The sequence below is a fragment of the Montipora capricornis genome, chromosome 8, assembly GCF_036669925.1.
Source record: "Montipora capricornis isolate CH-2021 chromosome 8, ASM3666992v2, whole genome shotgun sequence".
NCBI lineage: Eukaryota > Metazoa > Cnidaria > Anthozoa > Scleractinia > Acroporidae > Montipora > Montipora capricornis.
The window spans coordinates 22,108,727-22,129,664 of NC_090890.1; the positions used below are offsets into that span (position 1 = coordinate 22,108,727).

The 20,938-nt window shown below is 37.5% G+C and overlaps 2 protein-coding genes across 3 annotated transcripts in view; one reads left to right on the forward strand and one right to left on the reverse strand.

Annotated features, from left to right (window-relative positions):
* Positions 1-10,859, reverse strand: part of LOC138059384 (activating molecule in BECN1-regulated autophagy protein 1-like) — a 29,518-nt gene extending 18,659 nt beyond the window's left edge. Inside the window, exon 1 of the mRNA XM_068904977.1 lies at positions 10,280-10,859. Within this exon, the coding sequence (XP_068761078.1) occupies positions 10,280-10,417 (138 nt within the window). The 5' untranslated portion in view covers positions 10,418-10,859. The remainder of the gene's footprint in view (positions 1-10,279) is intronic.
* Positions 10,860-10,915: 56 nt separating this feature from the next.
* LOC138060327 (vesicle transport protein GOT1B-like) lies at positions 10,916-20,487 on the forward strand. Of its 2 annotated transcripts, none has more exons than XM_068906078.1 (5): positions 10,916-11,048; positions 11,127-11,218; positions 16,740-16,918; positions 17,044-17,125; positions 19,196-20,487. In XM_068906078.1, exons 1-5 carry the CDS (start codon positions 11,024-11,026, stop codon positions 19,238-19,240), a joined length of 423 nt encoding a protein of 140 aa, XP_068762179.1. In that variant the 5' UTR covers positions 10,916-11,023; the 3' UTR covers positions 19,241-20,487. The 2 variants fall into 2 exon arrangements, with proteins under 2 accessions (XP_068762179.1, XP_068762180.1); XM_068906079.1 differs by having other exon boundaries at positions 19,200-20,487.
* Positions 20,488-20,938: the final 451 nt, after the last annotated feature.

The following is a 20,938-nucleotide window of genomic DNA, read 5'->3' on the forward strand; positions in this document are numbered from 1 at the left end:
GTTATGTTCTTGAGAGAGCTGGATCGAGGAGAAAATGACGTCAAAGGCTCACTAGTTTAAGAATGCAATACGTGAGTATGCGACAGAATTAATATGCAGCACGGGGGTTTTGGGCTTTCAGACTTTTAAACTCACGCTTTGCATATATAATAAGCTGCGTTCACACGCTGAAATTTTAAGCTAGTGAGCCTCTGACGTCACTTTTTCCTGGATCCAACCGTCTGAGGTCCAATCGGTCAGTTTTGAACGTGAATAATGGTGGACCGTGAAATCCAAAACTTACATTCAAAGTAAACAGCCTTTGGATAAACATCCAAGCTCAAAATTTTGCCAGTTAGGTGTTAAGCAAACACACTTTCAAAATCTGAAGGAAAAAAGAAAGAGGTTTTTTGTATCACAGACCAACTTTAAGGAACTTAGATAGAGCTAATTAAAATAAATTTTAACCTCATCTCCGTTGTCAGATTTTATGTTTAGAAACGGTGTTTTCTTGAAATCCGTTGAAAAGTATGTTTTAGGTGACAGGAAAGTTTTGTACTCATGCTTTAGGCAGATATTCAAGCAACGTTTGAATACATTAGGCTATGATCAGCAAATTTTCGATTTGCATATTATAGCTTTAAGTCTGGCAGCGCTACCTGTATTGTAGCCAATTTAAGCCAGGCCCAAAAAGGGATTGTTTGTTGAAAGAACGGTTATTGAAACTACATGGTCGTTGGAAGTCTGATGTGGCCACAGACATGTATGTTAAAGAGCAGGTTCAAGAGAGGCTCAATGTTGCCCGGGGCAAGGAACTTTAGTTGTTTGCTTAGTGTTACAATGTACACTTGTATTTTCATTTCTTTTGGAGTATTTATGTACCCAGTTGTTTGAAATAAACCATTCTCCATAGGTGCTTGTTCTACCTGAAACAAGCTACCCAACTTGTACATGTATTTGCTATAGTTGTCTTTTGTCTCTGTTTTCCTCACGGTGTCTGAAAATATTTTCATTCCTACGAACTTGGTGAGGGAGAATGAAACTACTAAATCCTGCATACAGTACAGGTTTGTGCACTTCTTTTTACATTAAAATTTTATTCAAATGTTAAGCCCCAATCTCCAGTTGATGCATTCACATGTATACTAAAGAAAACTGAATATTGAGTAAGACCTTAACCCTAGGTTAACCCCTTTACCCTAACCCTAACCCTAACCCCTCCATTGACCTATTGACCCCCTGGGGATGGTGATGTCTAATACCAAACAATTGTACTCATCGACTGGGGGGGATCCTAGGGCACCAGAGGAGTCAACAGGTTAAGGCACAAGTTCATTGTATACATGTTCATGTACAAGCGCATGTACAGTACATGAGTTACTTCTGAAAACACAGTTGGAAGAATTCACGTTAATAATGCAAAGAACTTCTCTTACTTACATGTATACATAAAATTATGCTGCAGGTCATTTTGTTTCGGTAGGTCAACTTGTTTCAACCTAGATAAATTTGGGGCAGGTACAAAGCAGGTCACAGGTCATTGTTTTTACTTTTACCAATACTGAAACTACCCTTACCATTTACAAATGCTAACATTAGGCCTAAACCTAATTTGTTTAGGCCTACTTAGGCCTGGCCAAACGCTCGCAACATTTCAACGCAACGTCTTGCAACATTGTTGGGCACAACATGTTGCCTACGTCTGGCCACCCTGTTGTGATATCTTGCAACATGTTGGATGATGTTGGATCAAATTTGAAAACGGCCAAATTTTCATGCAGCATTTTGGATGTTGGATGATGTTGTACTCGTTTGGCCATGTGTTCACACAACATTGCTGCACTAGGGCATGCGCATTAGGTCCATTTCTTGGGCGCCAGGGGCCTGGGGCACATGAACATTGACATGTTGCGTTGAAAATGATGAAAATGTATTTGGCCACCCTGTTTAACACATGTCGCAACATCATGCAGCAATGTTGCAAGATGTTGTGTTGAAATGTTGCGAGCGTTTGGCCAGGCCTTAAAGTTAGCTTTAAATAATGAATGTTAAGGATACTTCCTGTATTGGCAAAACAATGACCTGTGACCCGTGTTTTGTACCTGCCCCAAATTGACCTAGGGTGAAACAACTTGATCTACAGCTGTAGGTTGAAACAGGTTGACTTAAGTTGAAACAAAATGACCTAGTTTGGTAGCAAATTAACCTAAGGAACAAAACGACCTACAATACATACATACACAAAAAAAATTGGGGTCTGTCACTGAGCTAAGTTTCGAGATACATACACACTGCGCAACATTTCTCACAAATTAATTTCCAATTTTCACATTTTTATTTCTGGTCACCCATATTGCTTTATGAGCCGATGCAATTAGTTTAAGTACCGTAAAGACTTGTGTATATAAGCCGCAATCGTATATAAGCCGCACCCACAACTTTCAAGCATGACTTTGGAAAAAATAAGAACTCCAAAAAAGCAATCTTGTAGAAAAAGTTAGGCGTTTGTTCACAGATGTTAACAATTAACTTGACAAAATCTAATGTTGTGTATTTCCAGCGACAGTAATAAGTTGATCAACTCTATAAATATTATTATTATTATAACCCACAATGTATCCTAGCTTTCCTTTTTTTATGAAGTTTATGATTTTTATTCAAACCTGAGTTTGAAAAAAACTTCTGTTGCCTAGGAAAATCTAACAGTAATTATGGCAAATGTCACGAAAGAAATTCTCCAGCAATTTTATCGAGATGCTTCTGGGCCAGGGTGAAACAGAAACATGAAATGATTTTAATTTTATTTCTTTTTCATAATTACATCAAAGGATGTTATGCTTTTAGGATTTTATAGTTTTCATTCCTGCCTTTACAATCACGCTGAATACAAGTTTTTCCAAATCCATTTCAAATGCTTTTAGAGGCAAAAAAAATTCTATTTGACTAGCTAACTAATGGAGTATAATTATCTTAACAATTCAACATAAATAACCAGTTATATATGCCTTTCAGAAAAGACTTTCCAAACAACATTAATGTAACTGCATACAATGTAAGTTGGTATAGATTGAACAGTCTGAAAAAGCATTGCTGATTTAAAAACTTTAGCAAGTTGTCCCACCATGTCCAGTCATGTATTACAATAAATTAATATATGCACAACCGTCTTTCATATTTTGTATTTATCTACACGTAACAACTGCGATTTACAGACAAGTTTTATGTTAATTGTTAAAAGATAGGGGAGACCTTGACCCTGTTGATGATGAGTTTGTCCTTGGCCTGGCTTGTCTTTCCTGATAATGTTGATTAATCACAGTTTGAGACAAAACAGCACACGTTGTATAAATTACTGAGCGATTATTTAAGACACACTGTAGGATCTGCTCTAATGTCATCTTTAACTTGAACTCTTAGTTTAATTTTTGTTATAAATTATAATAATAGTAACAATAATTACAATTATTCGCCGAAGGCGAAGTGATTATCGGTGATTTTGTATAATCACCTGTGTATTTATACGTCTACTACTACTACTACTAATAATAATAATAATAATAATAACAATAATTATTATTATTATTATTATTATTACCCACAGTGTATCCTAGCTTTCCTTTTTTTATGGAGTTTATGATTTTTATGCAAACCTGAGTTTGAAAAAAACTTCGGTTGCCTAGGAAAATCTAACAGTAATTATGCCAAATCTCACGAAAGAAATTCTCCAGCAATTTTACCCAGATGCTTCTACACCTGGGTGAATCAGAATGCACGAAAGCTTACATGAAATGATTTTAATTTTATTTCTTTTTCATAATTACATCAAAGGATGCTATGCTTTTAGGATTTTATAGTTTTCAATCCTCCCTTTACAATCACGCTGAACACAAGTTTTTTTCCAAATCCACTTCAAATGCTTTTAAAGGCAAAAAAAAAAATGCTATTTGACTAATGGAGTATATCTTAACAACTCACCATAAATGACCAGTTATGTATGCCTTTCAGAAAAGACTTTCCAAACAACATAATGTAACTGCATACAATGTAAGTTAGTATAGATTGAACAGTCTGAAAAAGCATTGCTGATTTAAAAACTTTTGCAAGTTGTCCCACCATGTCCAGTCATGTATTACAATAATATATGCACAAACATCTTTCATATTTTGTATTTACATGTATCTACATGTAACAACTGTGATTTACAGACAAGTTTTGCTACAAGCTACCGGGGGTAGTTAAATTTTTAATATTATTCAGTGATGAAATTTCATATTACAGGGCGCGACGAAAGTGCTGTCCGATAGCCCGGGGCTAGTGGAATGACTTGTCGGGCTAGCGTTTTCTTATCGTAGCTTGCCCGACGGGCAAGCACCGTTGCTTTCTCTTTTCTGGTGATAAATAATTGAGCTTTTATACCAAGAAGTGTGTCGAAGATAGCTCCTGAAAGAAAATGAGAATGTTATGAGGCCAAATTAACGTAGCGTGACAACGTTTTGCGCCGCATTGTAGTTGCGTCCGTAAATAACGTCATGACTTTTTCTGCTTACATAAGCGACCGAAATATATTTTTTGAAATGACAATATTTGCCGACTGACAGCGTGCAGTGCAAGATAATGTCTAATTAAATTCCAGCCAAGTCACGGTGCAGTGGATTTTCTCGGAAATTTAGGTGCGTTTCGTGGGGAAAATCCAAACCGGATTCTTGTTTCTAGGCCCACTAAAATTAAAAAAACAAGAAAAAACTCGCTTAAAGAAAAGTTAGGCTGGTGCCGTTATCATCCGATAAAAAAAATGAAAACAAAAACACGCAACTCGAGTAATTTAAAACATGATGTTTTCTCGCTTCTGGAAGAGTTTGTCAGCTTGACGAGCTTTGAAGAGAATTTATTCCATCGAATGTCGACTTCAGATTACTTCAGATTACAGTGGTAGTAAAATTTAATTGACCGATCGCAACGTTCATGGCATTCACAAAAATAACTGTGTTGTGATTTCCGTAGCCTGTGTACAGCCGCCCACTCTCCGCAGAAAAAAAAAGAATCGGAGTGGAGCGTCTGTGATTTACCGTTGACAGGAGCCCATTACCGTCAAAATGTAGTAGTTCTAAAAATAGAAAGATACGGGACAGGGTAGACTCAAGGGTACAATACCGATGGAAGCTCCGGGTAATGGGCTCCTGCCGTTGATAATTGTGTTCAATACCACGTGATTTTTCCTGGAATGTGTGGAAAATGATTTGAATAGTTATTACCCATCGATCATTACATCATTGAAACAACGAGTTTTGCTTGACTTTTATTTTTATTTCTCTACATCAACACCGTGAGAACCACCGTGACAATTTTGTCTTGTGCAATTTGCGCACTGTAAAAAATACGAATTAAAATATTTTTGAAAGAGGTTTTTCTTTTAAAGCACGAGCGGAATTGTTATCTATGGAGTGTAAAGTGGAAATCGATTCTACGTACATTTGTAGGAATTGTTGTCATCGCCAAAGAAACGAAAGCGCTCCCGAAGAATCTTCACGAGGTGAATATCTATAGCACTATTCAAAAGATTGTCCACTCGAAAACGTCTCCCGCTATTCCTTACCAGTCAATGAAACCCAACGCCTTGCTCGGACCAGCCTAGCCATTCTCAAGAACAATCTACAGAGCGTGTTGCCCTGGAAGATTTGAGATGTGGGCATATCGAGGAAAATAACAGCCCATCGGCACTCATCTGTGCTGTTCTGAAGATTAGAGCCGTACCCGGTTGGAAGACTTGTAAATACATCCTTTCCGTGAAAGAAGGCCTCTATCCTATAAAGCCAAGGTATCTTACAACTATCGGAGAAGCTTTTTAATGTACGTTTGAAATCTACCTCATTGACTACCATTTTGAGAATTTAGCTCCAAAGAAATATGAGCCACGCAAATTTTTGGTCAGTGTAGATCCCTTAATAATGTCTGCAAAATTATTCCGGAACACGCTCTCCTTTCCGGTTTTTTTTTTTTGCGGAGAGTGGGCGGCTGTACACAGGCTATGATTTCCGTAAATTTATAATATTTTTGACCGTCAACGGGGGTAACTGATGTAAACATCGAAGGAACGAACCCCTTCGAATTTAGAGGTTACTTTCCCTTTACTATTTCGCCCATGTTTGGATAAAATGTTACTCTGAAACAGTCATTTGCGATTTATAAAAATTTTCTGGTCTAACAAAGTGAAACAATTTTCATACATGTGCGTTAACTGCGCTGATTACATGCAAATTGCAATCGGACCGACGGCAGACAAAGAGACACATTCTGTAGATATTCAAATTGACTAAAGGCATTCCCAAACTTTCAGCAAATTTGTTGATGGTGTTCATTCCGATAACCTCGTTCATGTTAGCAGCTCAAACAAGGAACTAAAATATTTCCTATAGTTCACTGTTGAACTGTTTTATAGTTAATACACTAGGCAAACTATGAACTATGAGGTTGAAGTTAAAACGAAAATCACATTCACATGGCTTCTGACAGGATGCGGAAAAAAATTAAAGATTATGCGGAAATTTTTGGCCATATTATGCGTAAACATACGTTGATTATGCGGAAATTACACCGGATTATGCGGAAATTTGAACAATTTATAGAACTAATTATTAGGCCCGTCCAACTCATTTACATGCTTATGGTAAATCAGGACTCGAAATGGCGACCAATACAGTCGCGTTTATGACTGAATTTTTTCCCTTTGCGATATCTGGATCGACAAGTCGCCAATTTGCGACCAGCTTTCACCGTGAAAATAAAAGGGTTAGTGATCGGCATTTTGCCGAAACTTTTGCTAAAATAAATAAAGCGATAAAAAAATACTTTGTTTCTCGTCATGAATTTTGTTTCAATTTGGAGATATGGAGCAAAATTGCGATGTGGTTGAACCACGATCCATTCCTTCGATCAGTCACCATTTTCAGCGGTTTTTCACACATGCATATTGCGGGCTCCTAATTTGTTTTGTACAACTCACCCGTCCAACTCACCCTACTTTTACAAATAGCTACAAATGATCATATAACTTGCGGCTAAATTTTTATACCTTGTTGCATCTTTTTTTTTTTAATTTCGAGCTGAGGGTATGTTACGAGAACGGTTTAGAGTCCAGGCTCATTGCCGAAAAATGCGTGGAAACTGCTTACGAACTTTCATCTTGCGAACGAAATGGCGTGTTTTCTTCAATGTTCAGGAAAAAAAGCATTTCAAAGTAGTCAATCTCTTTGTCTTTTGCGTTTGTGAGGATGGTGAGAAGCTGCTTTATCGCTAATATCAGGCATTTCTTCAGTTTTATGCGGAAAATATCGTAATTATGCGGAGGATGCGGATTTTAGGGAATAGGGAGTTTAAGATCTACGACACCGACGTCGACGAAAACGTCACCTCAAAATATAACTTTGCACTATCGTAAGTTTCTCGCGGTTTGGCCAACTCGTTCGCGTCCTACAAAGTTGGCAAAGTATCCTAAAAATAAATTGGTACGAGCGGTTTCAGAGCAAAAATAGAGAACGAAAGATTCACATTTGAACGCTCACGTTGTCGTCAAACCTCAAATTTGGTGATTTCACGTCGTTGTTGTGCAGAGAACCGCATGTTTATGTGCTAAAATGCGTGCCGCACGTGTAACACGATTATTTTTGCTCTTTTAACCAATGAAATTGTTGTTTCGTGACGTTCTTGTTGACCACCGCGTCGTAGATCTTAAAGTCCCTAATTATGCGGATCCGCATCGCCGCATCCTGTCAGATGCCATGCATTCAAGAATCAAAACACTACGAAGAATTAGTTTATATCTATGCTTGGTATCATTACTTGTATTTTGCATAATTAAATAAATCTGATTATTCTTTATAAACAAATTAATTTCGGGCTAGCTCCTCAGACCTTCGGGCTAGTAACCTCAAGTAATAGCTTGCCCGAAGGGCAACCTCATCTTTTCATTTTCGTCGCGCCCTGATATTAGAAGTGAAGTTTAAATATATGTATTTTCATGAATTCCATCAAACATTATAATATAGAATGTACTTTTTGTTCTGATCGCTTTTCACTCAATGGAAACTTCCAAAAAACAAGTAATAAACATGCAGCTTTCCTAAGCAATGAAATCTCAAGTTTGGGTGCCATCTTTAACCACACGGTTTTTTCCATGAAATGATTACGTGCTCAATTTTCATGTATCTCACCGAGTCTCTCACCGATGGTATGGGATGGCATGGTTGCTAGCAAGTCGTTTAACAAAAGCAAAGGGTGACTTGTGGTCTCAGCCCATAATGTGGCATTAGTTACAAGGTGTTTCGCCACCTCCGGTAAAAAGGAAAACATGTGAAGCAGAACCTGCTGCTTACAAACAGGAAAAACACAAAATCTTGGTAGCATGTTAAAGGAAGACACTAGACAGGGGTGTGGAAACTTTGGGTTGTTGACTCGTAACTTTGTAAGCTACATGTAGAGCACATTTTACCATGGCACGGTGCAAACAACATAATACTCCAGAGTCAAATTTTGTAATTTCTGACGAGAGTGTAAAATAAAACGCGAATGCCCAAGTTACAAGTAATCGACCATTCAGTCTATACTTTGCATTTTTTCCAGGGGAACCCAAAATTTGTCCAGGCAAGTACCTCATAAGACGTACTTGCCTGGCTGATGACTTCAAGAAAAAATGAGTATGGATCCCTGATTCAGTGATGAAACTTCAGATCAGACCAATGCAATAACTGATGTTGAAAACACTGCACACAGAGAAAAAAGATCATACATTGTGTAATATAGACACCCAATCTGATGAAATGAATATCCCTATTACATCAACAGAGCTAAATATAACTTTCACAATGCAGACATTAACCTCTTTCTTCACACTATTATTCTGAATTTTAGAACTTCATCGGTCCAAAAGTATTTTTAGATACAGGCTTTGTGACAGCTTTATTGAAGATTTACCCCATACTGTAATTTCACTCTGCTCAGACAACAAATTTGCAATTGCATGATTTGCTAAGAGGAATGCAGAATACAAAGCGTTGCAAGTGTGTACATATATAACTATCCTGTACACACATAAAACACACGCACATGAAAAGATATATTTTAAATTTTATGAGCTGTGAACCGAGATCGGTAAGATTTTCTAACAACTACACCTGACGTTCAGGCTTTGTGTTGAGACAACCAGTCTGTGTTGCTTCACCTGTGTTAATATTAACACACAACACCTCAATACATTAATGTTATGTAATATTATCCTTTTTACTTAAGTCTAGACTGGAACATTTTTTTATATTAATCAATAATACCAAGGTCAGGTCAGTTATTATTACACTCATTTCACTAGTTTTCTTTCAAACAAAATAAATGACACCTCACTCCATAACACCCTTATTATTCAGTGTTGACGAACCGGTAAAAACCAAGTATTTTAAGTGATCGGATGTGGTCTCACCATTGAAAAAAGTCAGCCAAGGTCAAGTTGGTAACCTGTCTGTTAGAATTGTAAAATTTTAATACAGCATATACTGTACTTCCTAATTTCACTTGCCTACGTCGGATCTGACAAATGAGTTTTAAGAAATGTCTTTGACGCAGAGATACGCTGACATGCCGGTCGTTTGAAGAGGAAAGCTTCAAGCGGAAGCAGAACAAGCAAGCAGAATCTTGCCCCCAAAATCTTAAATGTGTTCTTTGTATTATCAAGGTGAAGCGCTTGTCATATTACACGTAATTCAAAATATAATTGAAAATACCAAAAAATCAGCGTGTGTCGAGAAAGATTAAAACAAAATCCTACGCCCAACGTAAACAAAGATACGACTTGAACCTTTGAACTTGGGAAAAGAAAGTGCGTGCCAATTTGACATTCTTGAAAAGCATTACATGTATATTGGGTTGGACAAATAAACACATCATAAATCTTCCAAACTTAAAGAGAATCATTAAAATATAATATACACATACTAATAAGTTGGAAACTTACTGCTAGGTAACACTGGCTCGAAAGAAAACCTTACTAGGAGAAAAACTACTATTTTTGCCCGAAAAAGTTAATTAACACAATTCGACAGATGCGGCAGCAAAACCATTATACTGTACTTCTCTGGGGAGAGAAGAACATAAAAACTACTCTAATTTTGAAATAAACTGATATATGCTACTATCAGTTGAAGTCACACAATCTTGAATCGATATTAGAAATGGGATCATCGTAACACAATGTTGCTACAATGACGACTTCGGCCGGCTTTGTGCGAAAATCAAAAAAACAAAGCTAAACACGTACCTTCACTTGCTGACAGGACATCACAGTCGTCTCTTCAGCATAAGAGAGCAACAGACTGCGGTCATCACTACTTCGAAAATTCATTTCGCGTCTCATCAAAGCCCGAAGGATGTTCGATTTTGTTCGTCCCGTTCGCATCTTTATCACTACTCCTTTGTGACCAAGCTTGAGTTGAAGTTCACTCCTAACACCGACGAATGACCTTGTTCTACATTGAGCCCCCTTTCAATCACAGTGGCGTAAAAGCATGTAGAATCGTTTTTTCAACAAAAAAAACACCTTCGCTTTACCACCCACGCAATCGACTAAAATCTACCACAAAAAACAATCCTCGGTTGAAGATGCCGGTGATCGGTCTGTTATGTCCAAAATTAAGAATTTCTTGATAGGGGCCGCTTCGTCAAACATCGTTTCCTTCACAAAATATTCTCTGATCTTTGCACTTCGACATCAGCGATACATATTTTCGCTTCCTTTCATCATGGAAGGATTCCCGCTGACATTCACACAACTAACTCTCAGGAGGAGAGCTAAGACGATATTTCATGTCTCTGCGCTTTCCTATGGTTTATACCTGTACGCGGGAAACCGCTGAGTCGGAATTTTTTAACGCCCGCGTTTATCCGGGCAGCTGTTGACTTTTAAGCATGCGCTTTACCAAGCTTGACGTGGCTTTTCTTCTGCATGCAGTAGTTTCAGATATGACCTCGAAAAATCAATAAATTTCGCTTTAAGTCATCGGAAATGTTACCCATAACAGACTATCAAAGTAAGAACTCCTTTATATTGTATCGATCGACCGATTTTTTTCTGTTTATTTCATTACTTTCTGCATTTGTGTGTACAGAAATCGGCATCGGAGTCTCTGGGTTTGGAGTGTTTTTTCTCTTTCTTGGTGTACTGTTCTTTTTTGATAAAGGTCTCTTGGCAATTGGAAATGTAAGTTGGCTTGACCTCTTTTTCCCTTATTTAGTGTAAAGTTCAGATTCAATTTGTTAACGTTAGTTTAATTCGGTTGGGTCCCCTCAAAACATCAGCTGTTGAATCAGCTGATCTTCTGTAAACCTTACCAGATACTACATGGAAGTACTTATTAACCGAAAGTGAGATCTTAACGGGAAAACTGAAGACTTGTAGTATTGACTGAGCAATATATACCAATTGTTTGAGGTTAACCGTGTATGCAAATATATATGTAGTACTTTAATTTTTTTCAAACCAGTTCAATTTTTATTTTTCTGTGTCTAGTATTCATTATCATAATCTGAAACAAAGGAAAATCAAAATTGAACTGGTTTAAAAAATTTTGAACCAGGAAAAAAATTGAACCACAACGTATGCACGCACACACATGCACACATCTTCATCTTTTGAAACCTCAGTAACACGTACGTGTAACTGCTGACTCAATTGCTTGGTTGAGAATCCAGCTACACTATGAGAGGTCAGTGCTTCGTACCAAGGTCAAACCACCAACACTTAAAGTCTTAAAGCTACTGAAAAAATGCTGCCTTTGTCATTACGTCTACAAATGGGTAAACATTCATTAAAAAAAATAAGGAGGTTGTGGGAAGGAATCTGATCCTTCTGTCAACCGGCTGTCAGTCAAATTTGGGCCAACATGTCAGTCATCGCGCGTCTTTCAAGTTCATATCACATGAAGTGTTTTGGAGATCACTTTTTCTAACATAGCTTCTTTACCTAATCATATTCCGTGACTTGGATCATATTTACTTGATTAATTGCCACAGCGTTAAATTTTGAGGATGTCCATTGCAACGTTTTTTTCAAAAGTGGGGGTTTATTTCAAAATCATAATTTATTCCTTGACATTTACAGAACTGCACATTGTCAAAATTTTGAAGAATGAGCTTGGTGAAAGAGCAGCAAATTGCAGCCAATTCAAACTTTAAAATATTGTCATAGAGGAAAATAAATTTCCAAGGCTGGTTTAGATTTCCGAGTTCTGACATGTACTTGTGTTTTATCTTACAGTCCTTGAATAAATGCCACATTCTTCTGATTGGGTGCAGCATTTATTCGAGGGCAGTGTTTATTGGTACCTTTCCTTCCATCTGTGGAGTGTTATCAACGGTGGTGTTTTAATCGAGTAAATAATGTGGTATGTGGGTATTGGTGATAAGTTAAGATAAGTGCCTATTATATCAACACACGTTACCACTTTATTTATTGTGTGGTTCCAAAAAGTATCCATACCCCCACCACGGAAGGTCATCAGAAATTCCGAGGGAGAGAGGGGTTTAAAGGGCAGTAATTTCCGAGGGGTAGGAGGGTTTCGTGGGAAACTACTTTTCCAAAGGGTCACGAGCCACGTACAAAACATTTAAAGCAACATACGATCGATCTGAAGCTCAAAAACATACTTACGTACGTTGTTTTGAAACAAAAGTCAGTTTTGAGATAAAGTTAACATTATTTGCTTCAATGTTTCTGTTTTTCTTTGAGTTAGCTAGCGCTACAATCTCCTGGAGCTAAGAACTACATGTCTTTCATTTGGAACGGATTTAAAACATAAACATTTAAAATGACGGTTTCAACTGGAGTCTCGTCCCCAGACTTCCAGTGTTGTCTCGTTTTTGTCCAACCAACACTTCCGTTCACTTAGTATTGCTTTTCGCTACCTTCACATGCAGTAAAGACATTTTTGATAGGATTCTTGTTTTATTGGGGGTAGTAACTTGAAAATACGATGAGACATAAGTTCCCACCATCTCAATGCTTGCGTGCAACAACATTTTCTTTTTTGTGGGTGGCATTTAGACCACGGACAGGAACCGGGAGTCAAGTTTTCTCTTCTTTGAGTAAACGATCGCGGCTTCGGGAAACGAGGTTGTTGAGGTTTAGTCCATTACGTCAAACTGGATAATGAGCTTAACAAAGCATTATATTTTTATTAAAGTTAACCTTAATGTTTACACTGTTGTAATAAAATTCTACCGTATTTACATCAGTAATTCACTTTCTTTTTTATAAGTACAAAAAATCTGGAAATTCCTGAGGGGAGGAGTGTCATCAAAGACCCTCTTGAACGGAAAATCCTGGGGGGAAGGGGGGGTGCAAATCAAAAAGTCTTCCGTGGTGGAGGTATGGATATTTTCTGGAACCACACATTCTCCGAAATTGTCCCAAATAAATCATGATGTTTTAAGAAGTTTTTGATTGAAATTTCGCTTTGATCCAAAACCAAGCAATGGAGAAAAAGGGTGCAATAGTTCTTTGTGTTGTCAATTGGTATCAAACCCATTCCTCTTCATTACTTGATTTTGGATCAAAGTATGACCACTTTCAAAGCCAACAAAATAGCAAGCCTGCAAATAAGCGCCGGTCATCGGATATTTGTCCAGTAAATTTGAGGTTTTGACTGGCAAACAATCAGTCTGACCAGACAGGCTGACCTGGGTCTTCTGTTATAATGCGAAATAAAATATATTTTCACTCCAGAAAGTCAAATGCGAAGGTGACCTTTTAATATATGGCCATAAAGCATAATTGCAAAGCTTCATTTTGATTTGTTTTCATTTGCAGCTTGCGTTTCATGTTGTCTTACTAGTAACGCTACGCCTAAAATGTAAACACTCCCGTCCACTTTCATGCAGTTCGGATTTCAAAATTCGTGTGAGGTGTTTCGCAAAAACTCATTTACGTTGATTTAAATTAAATCACAGTGCAATGTACTGTGGAGTCAACAAGGGTACTGTTCCACAAATGCTTGTTGTTTGTGTTTTCATCGAAGTGATAAGATTCTATGACCAGTTTTACAGCGAATTTTCAGGGCCTCGAATTGCATTCCTCATCACGACTTCAATAACTAAATTAGAAAAGTTCCATTACTGCGTCTGCACAAAACAAAAGCTGAAATATTTCAAGATTTGTGCAAATGTATTTTCTGTGACTAGAATGACTAAAAGAGAAAGCAACAGCATAAGAATAACGGCAAAACGAAAGCAACAATAGTGTCAAAACAGCATTAGGCAGTGCGTGCGTGTCTAGTGCATTTTTCATTGTCACGAAACAAAAAAAAAACAAATTCGAAACTGTTCAATAAAAGAAGGCAACAAGTTGAAATATTGTAAAGACATTTATAAATTATATAAACAACCTCTCCAATTCTCAGGTCTGTGTGGTACATCATATCTGAGTTATTAATTTGCCAAAGCGTTTCACACAATGCTCAAACTTCTGAGAGTCAGAAAGAGACAGGTTTTTTGACCAGCTCTTTATCATGGTGTCACGCAAACTGACAAATCGAAATTTCAAAATTCTGTATTTTCAAAACGAAAGACATTACGGAACTGGAAAAAAAGATTTGTTTCTACCAGTAGGTCATCTTCAACTCTTGTTTCAATAAAAATTCCTGGCGATTTTCATTTTTGTCAAAAATGTATCTTTCCCCGGTCAAGTCAAGATGGCTTCAATGAAAACTCTGTTGATATTTATTGATTAAATAACAACAGCATCTCTTAAGATTTCAAGCACTGCTTAATGTAAAAGAAGAAAATTTCATTAGTGAGCTGAATTTAGAAGACAAAATCAACATATAACCATCGTGGCAGAAAAATGCTTTATGAAAGTGCAAAAAAAGTTCAGCCCATCATAAACAAGGTTTTTGTTCCAATTTGATTGCAAATAAATACTGTGACTCGTAAAATATGTCGCCTAATTTCCATGCTTCAGTGATTTTCTGTCTGTGTTCACTGAAAATGCATGTACACATGACTATAAACATTAAATTAAAATACAGTGGAATTCCGCCATACGACCACCCTGTTATTACGACCACTTTTTTGCGTCCTGAAAACCCTGTTAATCCGACCACCCCGTTACTACGACCAGCAACCACTTTTTGGAGTCCTCAGTTGTTATTTTCTTTATAAAATTACCCTGTTAATGCGACCAGTCAAAATGCTTGGTGGGCCTGCTGAATGAAAACAGACACAATCTGACAAACAATAACGGATTAATATTTTATTGAATGTTTTTTAGCCAAAGGTGTTAGCGGTTAGCATGACATTCGGTAAATTGCAGTGTTCAGTAAAAAGGATGCATTTTTTTAATACAGTACTACAAAAGATCTGATAGACTTAACTTTGCAGCATTTCGAGGCTCTCAAAGTTATTTTGCCTTCTTGTTTCTGCTGCCTTCCACTGTGGCTTTTCTCTTCAAGTCTATTTCCTGTTTCTCACAGATTGGTTATTTGAAATGTCTAATAATTTGTTAAGCGTATCAACATTTCTTGGCTGTCCAGTAAACTTCTAAACGCATCTGATTTCCATCCCATATCCTCCCCCACGATTAACGGCTTTCCCAACAACTTAAATTGTGCTTTTGCTTCCATTATTCGGTTTCGGTTGCTGACACATTGTTCAGTTGCATTGAATTGCCGTTGTAGCGGATTAAAGGTATACATGTACTATTACATGTACTATAGTAAAATGTACTTTAAAAGCATTTTGCATCATAATTTGACCCTACCCTGTTAATACGAGCACCCTGTTAATACGACGAAATTTCCATGGCATAAAGGTGGTCGTATTAACAGGATTCCACTGTACTGTTTTAATACATTGGTCTGAAGAAACTTCTAAAGACTCGTAGCTTGTATTAGCTTCGTTTGGTCACCAAGAAATATCAGAGTACTACATGTATTACGTGAGTTGGGTTCAATGAGTAGTGTATCATATGTAAATCTGGTGAATGTACCAAGGAATTTTGGGTTTTTGAAAGTGTTCCCATTTGCCCGACCCGTGTCACACGTGAACCATCACCTGCGACTATCTTCGATTCTTTACTAATACCGGTACTTCAACTTGCGGAGAAGAGCAGTTATTTCTCTGTGGAACTTCAGACATTTGAACGGAATCTTGAAGTATTTTCTTGACATTCCTCCGAAAGCGACTGTGTCTTCCCATGTGAATCTTAACTTGACATTACCGTAAGTGGTTTTACTTCATAAGACCTTGTACTTGATTGATTCCGATCATGCTTTATGTAAATTGTGTAGTTGTTTAGTAGCAGGCTTATAGCAAAAAATTCTTTGCAGGCTTGAAATAGTGAAATTTCAATCAAAGGTTCTTAAAACAACACAATCTATTTTGGATGATTTCAGAGAATAAATAAAGTGGAGATGCGTGTTGAGGTGATTGGCACTTAAAAATGACTTTTACCTTTAGTTATTAAATATACAGGCATTTATTGACCTCTGTCAGTAATAAGCTGTCAAATAACTTACTTTCTTGTTCAACACTGTTTGTGTTTTGTGTTTTTTCAACCCAATCTCCTCTGGACCTAGTTATCTTAACCCAGCCCTAAATTATCAATCTTGAACACTTGTTTAGTTATCTTTACTAATTTTCCATATTGTGCAACAAAAATCTGTGACATCAGTTATCCTTTGTGAGATGTTGCTGTAGTCCTAATAAGTTTGTTATTTCATTTGCAGATCCTGTTTATCTCGGGATTAGCTTTGGTAATTGGATTAGAAAGGACTTTTAGATTTTTCTTCCAAAAACACAAACTAAAAGGAAGCTCATGTTTTCTTGGAGGCATTCTAGTAGTTCTTTTTGGATGGCCTCTTATAGGAATGATCATAGAAGTATATGGATTTGTTCTTTTATTTAGGTAAGTGACGTGTTGGAATTTGAGAATTTTGTGGTTTTGTCAGGAAAAGTGATACTATTATCACCTGTCCTGCCATTTTATACAAAGCTCATGAATTATTACGTTTTATTCTGATTTATTTTCAGTGGTTTCTTTCCTGTTGTTATTAACTTTTTAAGAAGAGTGCCAGTTATAGGGAATATACTCAATCTTCCAGTAATTAGCCAGGTATGTAATGTAATATGCTAATATGGCCTGGTGCCCCTAGCATTGAGTTCTATGAGTGACAGTCACTGTAATTCAGAGGCAAAGAGCTGGCTATCAAAATAATAGTTTTAATAGAACTTGTTTGCTGATTTTCCCTGCCTAGCAAGTTAATAACTTAGAACTTCCCTGAGCTTTTTTTCTTTCCTTCCTTCTACAAATGCCCCCTTCTCAGTGTTCAACACTTACTTTCTTACTAATTTGCCCTTTGGAAAACCAGTTTTGATCTTTTGGTCACCCATGGTTTTTTTTTTTTTTTTTTGGTTGCTCACCTGTTGCCCATTAAGACTCAAATGAGCAAGGCTGCTGCCTAACTTACTTGCCTAGCTTATCACAAGGTGATTCATCCTCACTTTTAATTAATTAATTCTGGGCTCTTGAAAAAATGACTTGGGCTACTAACTTTTGATGTTTGAAGCCGGAAGGGCTCCGGGAAATTTTTCTTAGGCAGCAGCCTTGAATGAGGCTTGTAAAAATGTCAGTTTTTTGTAAAATCTGTGTAAAATGGGTTTGACAGAGCAGCTCGACTCCTACTGTGTGTCCATTGTGTTCTAGTAGCCTTCACAGTTTTGTTTTGACAAGCATATCGTTGAGTGATTTCCCTTTTCTATAAGAGATTCCTTAAATATCTGTCTGAGATTTGGCTGGTTTTGAATTAAATGCCATTTTCTTTAAGCCTCTCAAAGTTGGTTGAAATTGCGTGAAAAAGGCAGAATTTTCTTGTGCACTTGGCCGCGCGAAAACTGGGTTGCATTGTAACAAGCAATCCTTTCGCGCAGAAAAAGATGGCTGCTACGAACAAGTTCCTCCTTCCAATCTGTTTTGAGGTTTGTACATTGCACCAATATATTTTTAACAGAAAAATAAATGACCGCAAAGAGATGTACCGTTGCTTATTTTTTTATCGTATTTGCGGTGACTACGTCACATTACTTGTCACTTTCTGCGTTGCAAATCAACTCGTTCCGCAAATATTACTTACTTACTTACTTATGCCTAGTACCCCTCCTGGGGCATAGGCTACCAACAAAAGTTCTCCAGCTATCTCTGTCCTGGGCTTTCCTTTCTAGCTGACTCCAGGTCAGCCTCAATCTCTTGATGTCTGCTTCCAAGTCCCGTCTCCACGAGTTCCTAGGCCGTCCCCTTTTCCTCTTTCCCTGGGGATTCCAAGACAGGGCTTGTCTTGTGATATTGGGAGAAGTCTTTCGGAGAGTATGGCCCATCCATCTCCAACGTCTCATCATGATCTCAGCATCTGCAGGCCTCTGGTTGGTTCTTTGCCATAGGTCTTCGTTGTTGATGGTGATTGGCCAACGTATCCGCAAGATTCTTCGTAGACATGAGTTGATAAAGGTCTGCACCTTCTTTGTAGTTGCCACTGTTGTTCTCCAAGTCTCTGAGCCATATTATAGTAGAACAGGTTTGACATTGCTGTTAAAGATCCGCAAATGTTAGTCGAACAAAAATTCTGAGAGTTGATTTACTTGCCTAAGGATATATTTCGCTTGCCCCGGGCAATCGGGCAAACGTTAGTGTCGAACACTGCTTCTCCCTCCCCACAAACAGCATTAGTTGTAATTCAAACCAATTTTTATCCATTCTACCCCCTTGGAATCAGTATTCTGGCATCTATAGGCTGTTCAGTTCAGTTTTTATGCGACAGGGATCCATACTCATTTTTTATCAAAGTCGTCAGCCGAGCAAGTACGTCTTATGATGATATACTTGCATTTAATAGTTGTTTATTATTGATAAAATGCCTTATCTCCTTTCACTAGGACACTTAATTGTTTCAATCTGAACTCCCCCAACAGATGTCAGTTTTGTAGCTAACTTGGAAAAATACTGGAATTCATTATTGTAGTGTTTGTTGATTCGTGAAGCTGCTTATAATTTGTTTGGGCTTCTTTCGTGGCAATTGTCTGTCGGTGTGAGAATCATTCAGTCATAACACATTTTAAGACAGTAGGTCATCTTAATCTCCTTATTTTATTTTTCCCTTCTTTTATCTATTCTGTTTCTTTTCACTTTTAGATAGTCGGAAGATTAGCAGGTGACGGCAGCAACTCAATGGTTTGATACAGAAAAGAAACAGGATGAGCTGCTGGTGCACTGGCTATTAAGTGAAGGAACGTCCACTCGTGGTCATTTCTCAGTTTAGAAGTGCATTGTGGATATAACACTTTGAATTAACGTGGAAAGCTCTGAAATTGGAGAGGCATATATTCCATAATATGGACATCTCAGATATTCATTCATCGGCGCTCTCAAAGCGGAGTTTTTGTGCCGTAGTCACTTCCATCTTTAAGATCAACTTGCTGTTGACAAATAAGAAGTTGTTAATTTTGATTCTTCAAGGAGTGATGTCCCTTTTTTGGTAGGGATATTCGTGTTGTCTACATTAATGGTTTTCTCAATCACTCAGCCGACGGTTATCCATGCATTATTTCTTTTATTGACCGTTAAACCCAAAAAGAAGTGAGTAAGGATTAGGAGGACTAGATCTGTCGCCTTCTTATCAGCATGGTTAACAAACCAAAAGCTCCAAAGGAATATTTTTCTCCATTTCTATGGTGCTAAATGCGGGCATTACTAAACCACGAAACAGCGAAACGAAACACCAAGACTTAAATTTGTATCCAGATTGCGCGTCGAGACATCTTCGACTGTAGACCAAGCTCCACTTTCCAGATGCAACAAAATTCTCAACAGGACTAACATTTGCTGAATTTATTTTCTTTTGAGTTTCGGTGTTCAAGAAAAAAAAGTAGAGAAAGAAATAGCTGTTTCGGTGTTTTGGTGTTTCGGTTTTAGTAATGCTCGCTAAAGGGATTACAAAGACACCAGTTCTCGAAATGTATGGCAAGCCTCCTGCGCGAGCGAAGTGATGCAACTGAGTTTTTTCCACATTCTGGCTTTGCAATACTGGAGCCAAGAGAAGGAGAGAACTATCCTTCCTCGCCTTTTCTCCACACCAAAATATTTTGCGGCTCTTTATTCACACAGAAACACTTGTTACGCAAGAGCTGGCAGTTCTTACTCTACGCTTTGCAAGTACCGGAAGTAGAGTGCACCAAACAAAGAGGCAAACGACAAAAGAGCTCAAAATAAAGCCTTATGCAAGTAAACGAAGCTAATTATCTTTTTAACATGTTTTCATGTGCAACATTGGTGTGATGATGTTATAACGTTTAAGGTCAATGAAGAGAGGTTATCGAAAAGTCCTTTGAGAAACCCTTGAAGATACCGCAAAGGAAGTTTGTAAAAGAAGTGGACATTCACCGTTTACAAACGAAAGTGATTTAATGAAATTGAACAATATGCTATTGTGCAATACATTTTATTCTGCGTAGAGGTAATGTTTTTTTCTTTTTTACCTTCTCCTCCCTTCCGCCGGATTTAAACTAAACAATTCCAAGAGAAATGATTTTTTTTTAGGCCAAAAAAAAATATGAAAGGGAATTGTGTTCTGGAATTTTTGGTTCTGAGATATTCTTTTCAGATAGAACCCACTTCCTGGGTGTGCCGGATAAAGACTCCATTATGCTGTGATGCAAAATTCTAACTGTTCAGTTAGTCCTGCAAAACAATGTTTCATTATATAAAAAAGAAAAAGACAACGTGAACGACACGTGATACGATTTTGATCCATTCGCAGCCTTATCTAACTATCCTTGTTTTTTAACCGACATTCGCATTTTTCGAGCTCCTAAACAAAACAACATAATATTTAGTCTATTTAAAAGTACCAAAAGATGGTTCTTTGACGATCGATCC

Bases quoted from the DNA above. Each gene is read 5' to 3' on its own strand.
- LOC138060327 (XM_068906078.1), top strand. From the start codon at position 11,024: ATGTTACCCATAACAGACTATCAAA. The intron at 11,219-16,739 runs GTAAGTTGGCTT...TTTCATTTGCAG, and splicing joins GTCTCTTGGCAATTGGAAAT to ATCCTGTTTATCTCGGGATT. The intron at 16,919-17,043 runs GTAAGTGACGTG...ATTTATTTTCAG, and splicing joins GGATTTGTTCTTTTATTTAG to TGGTTTCTTTCCTGTTGTTA.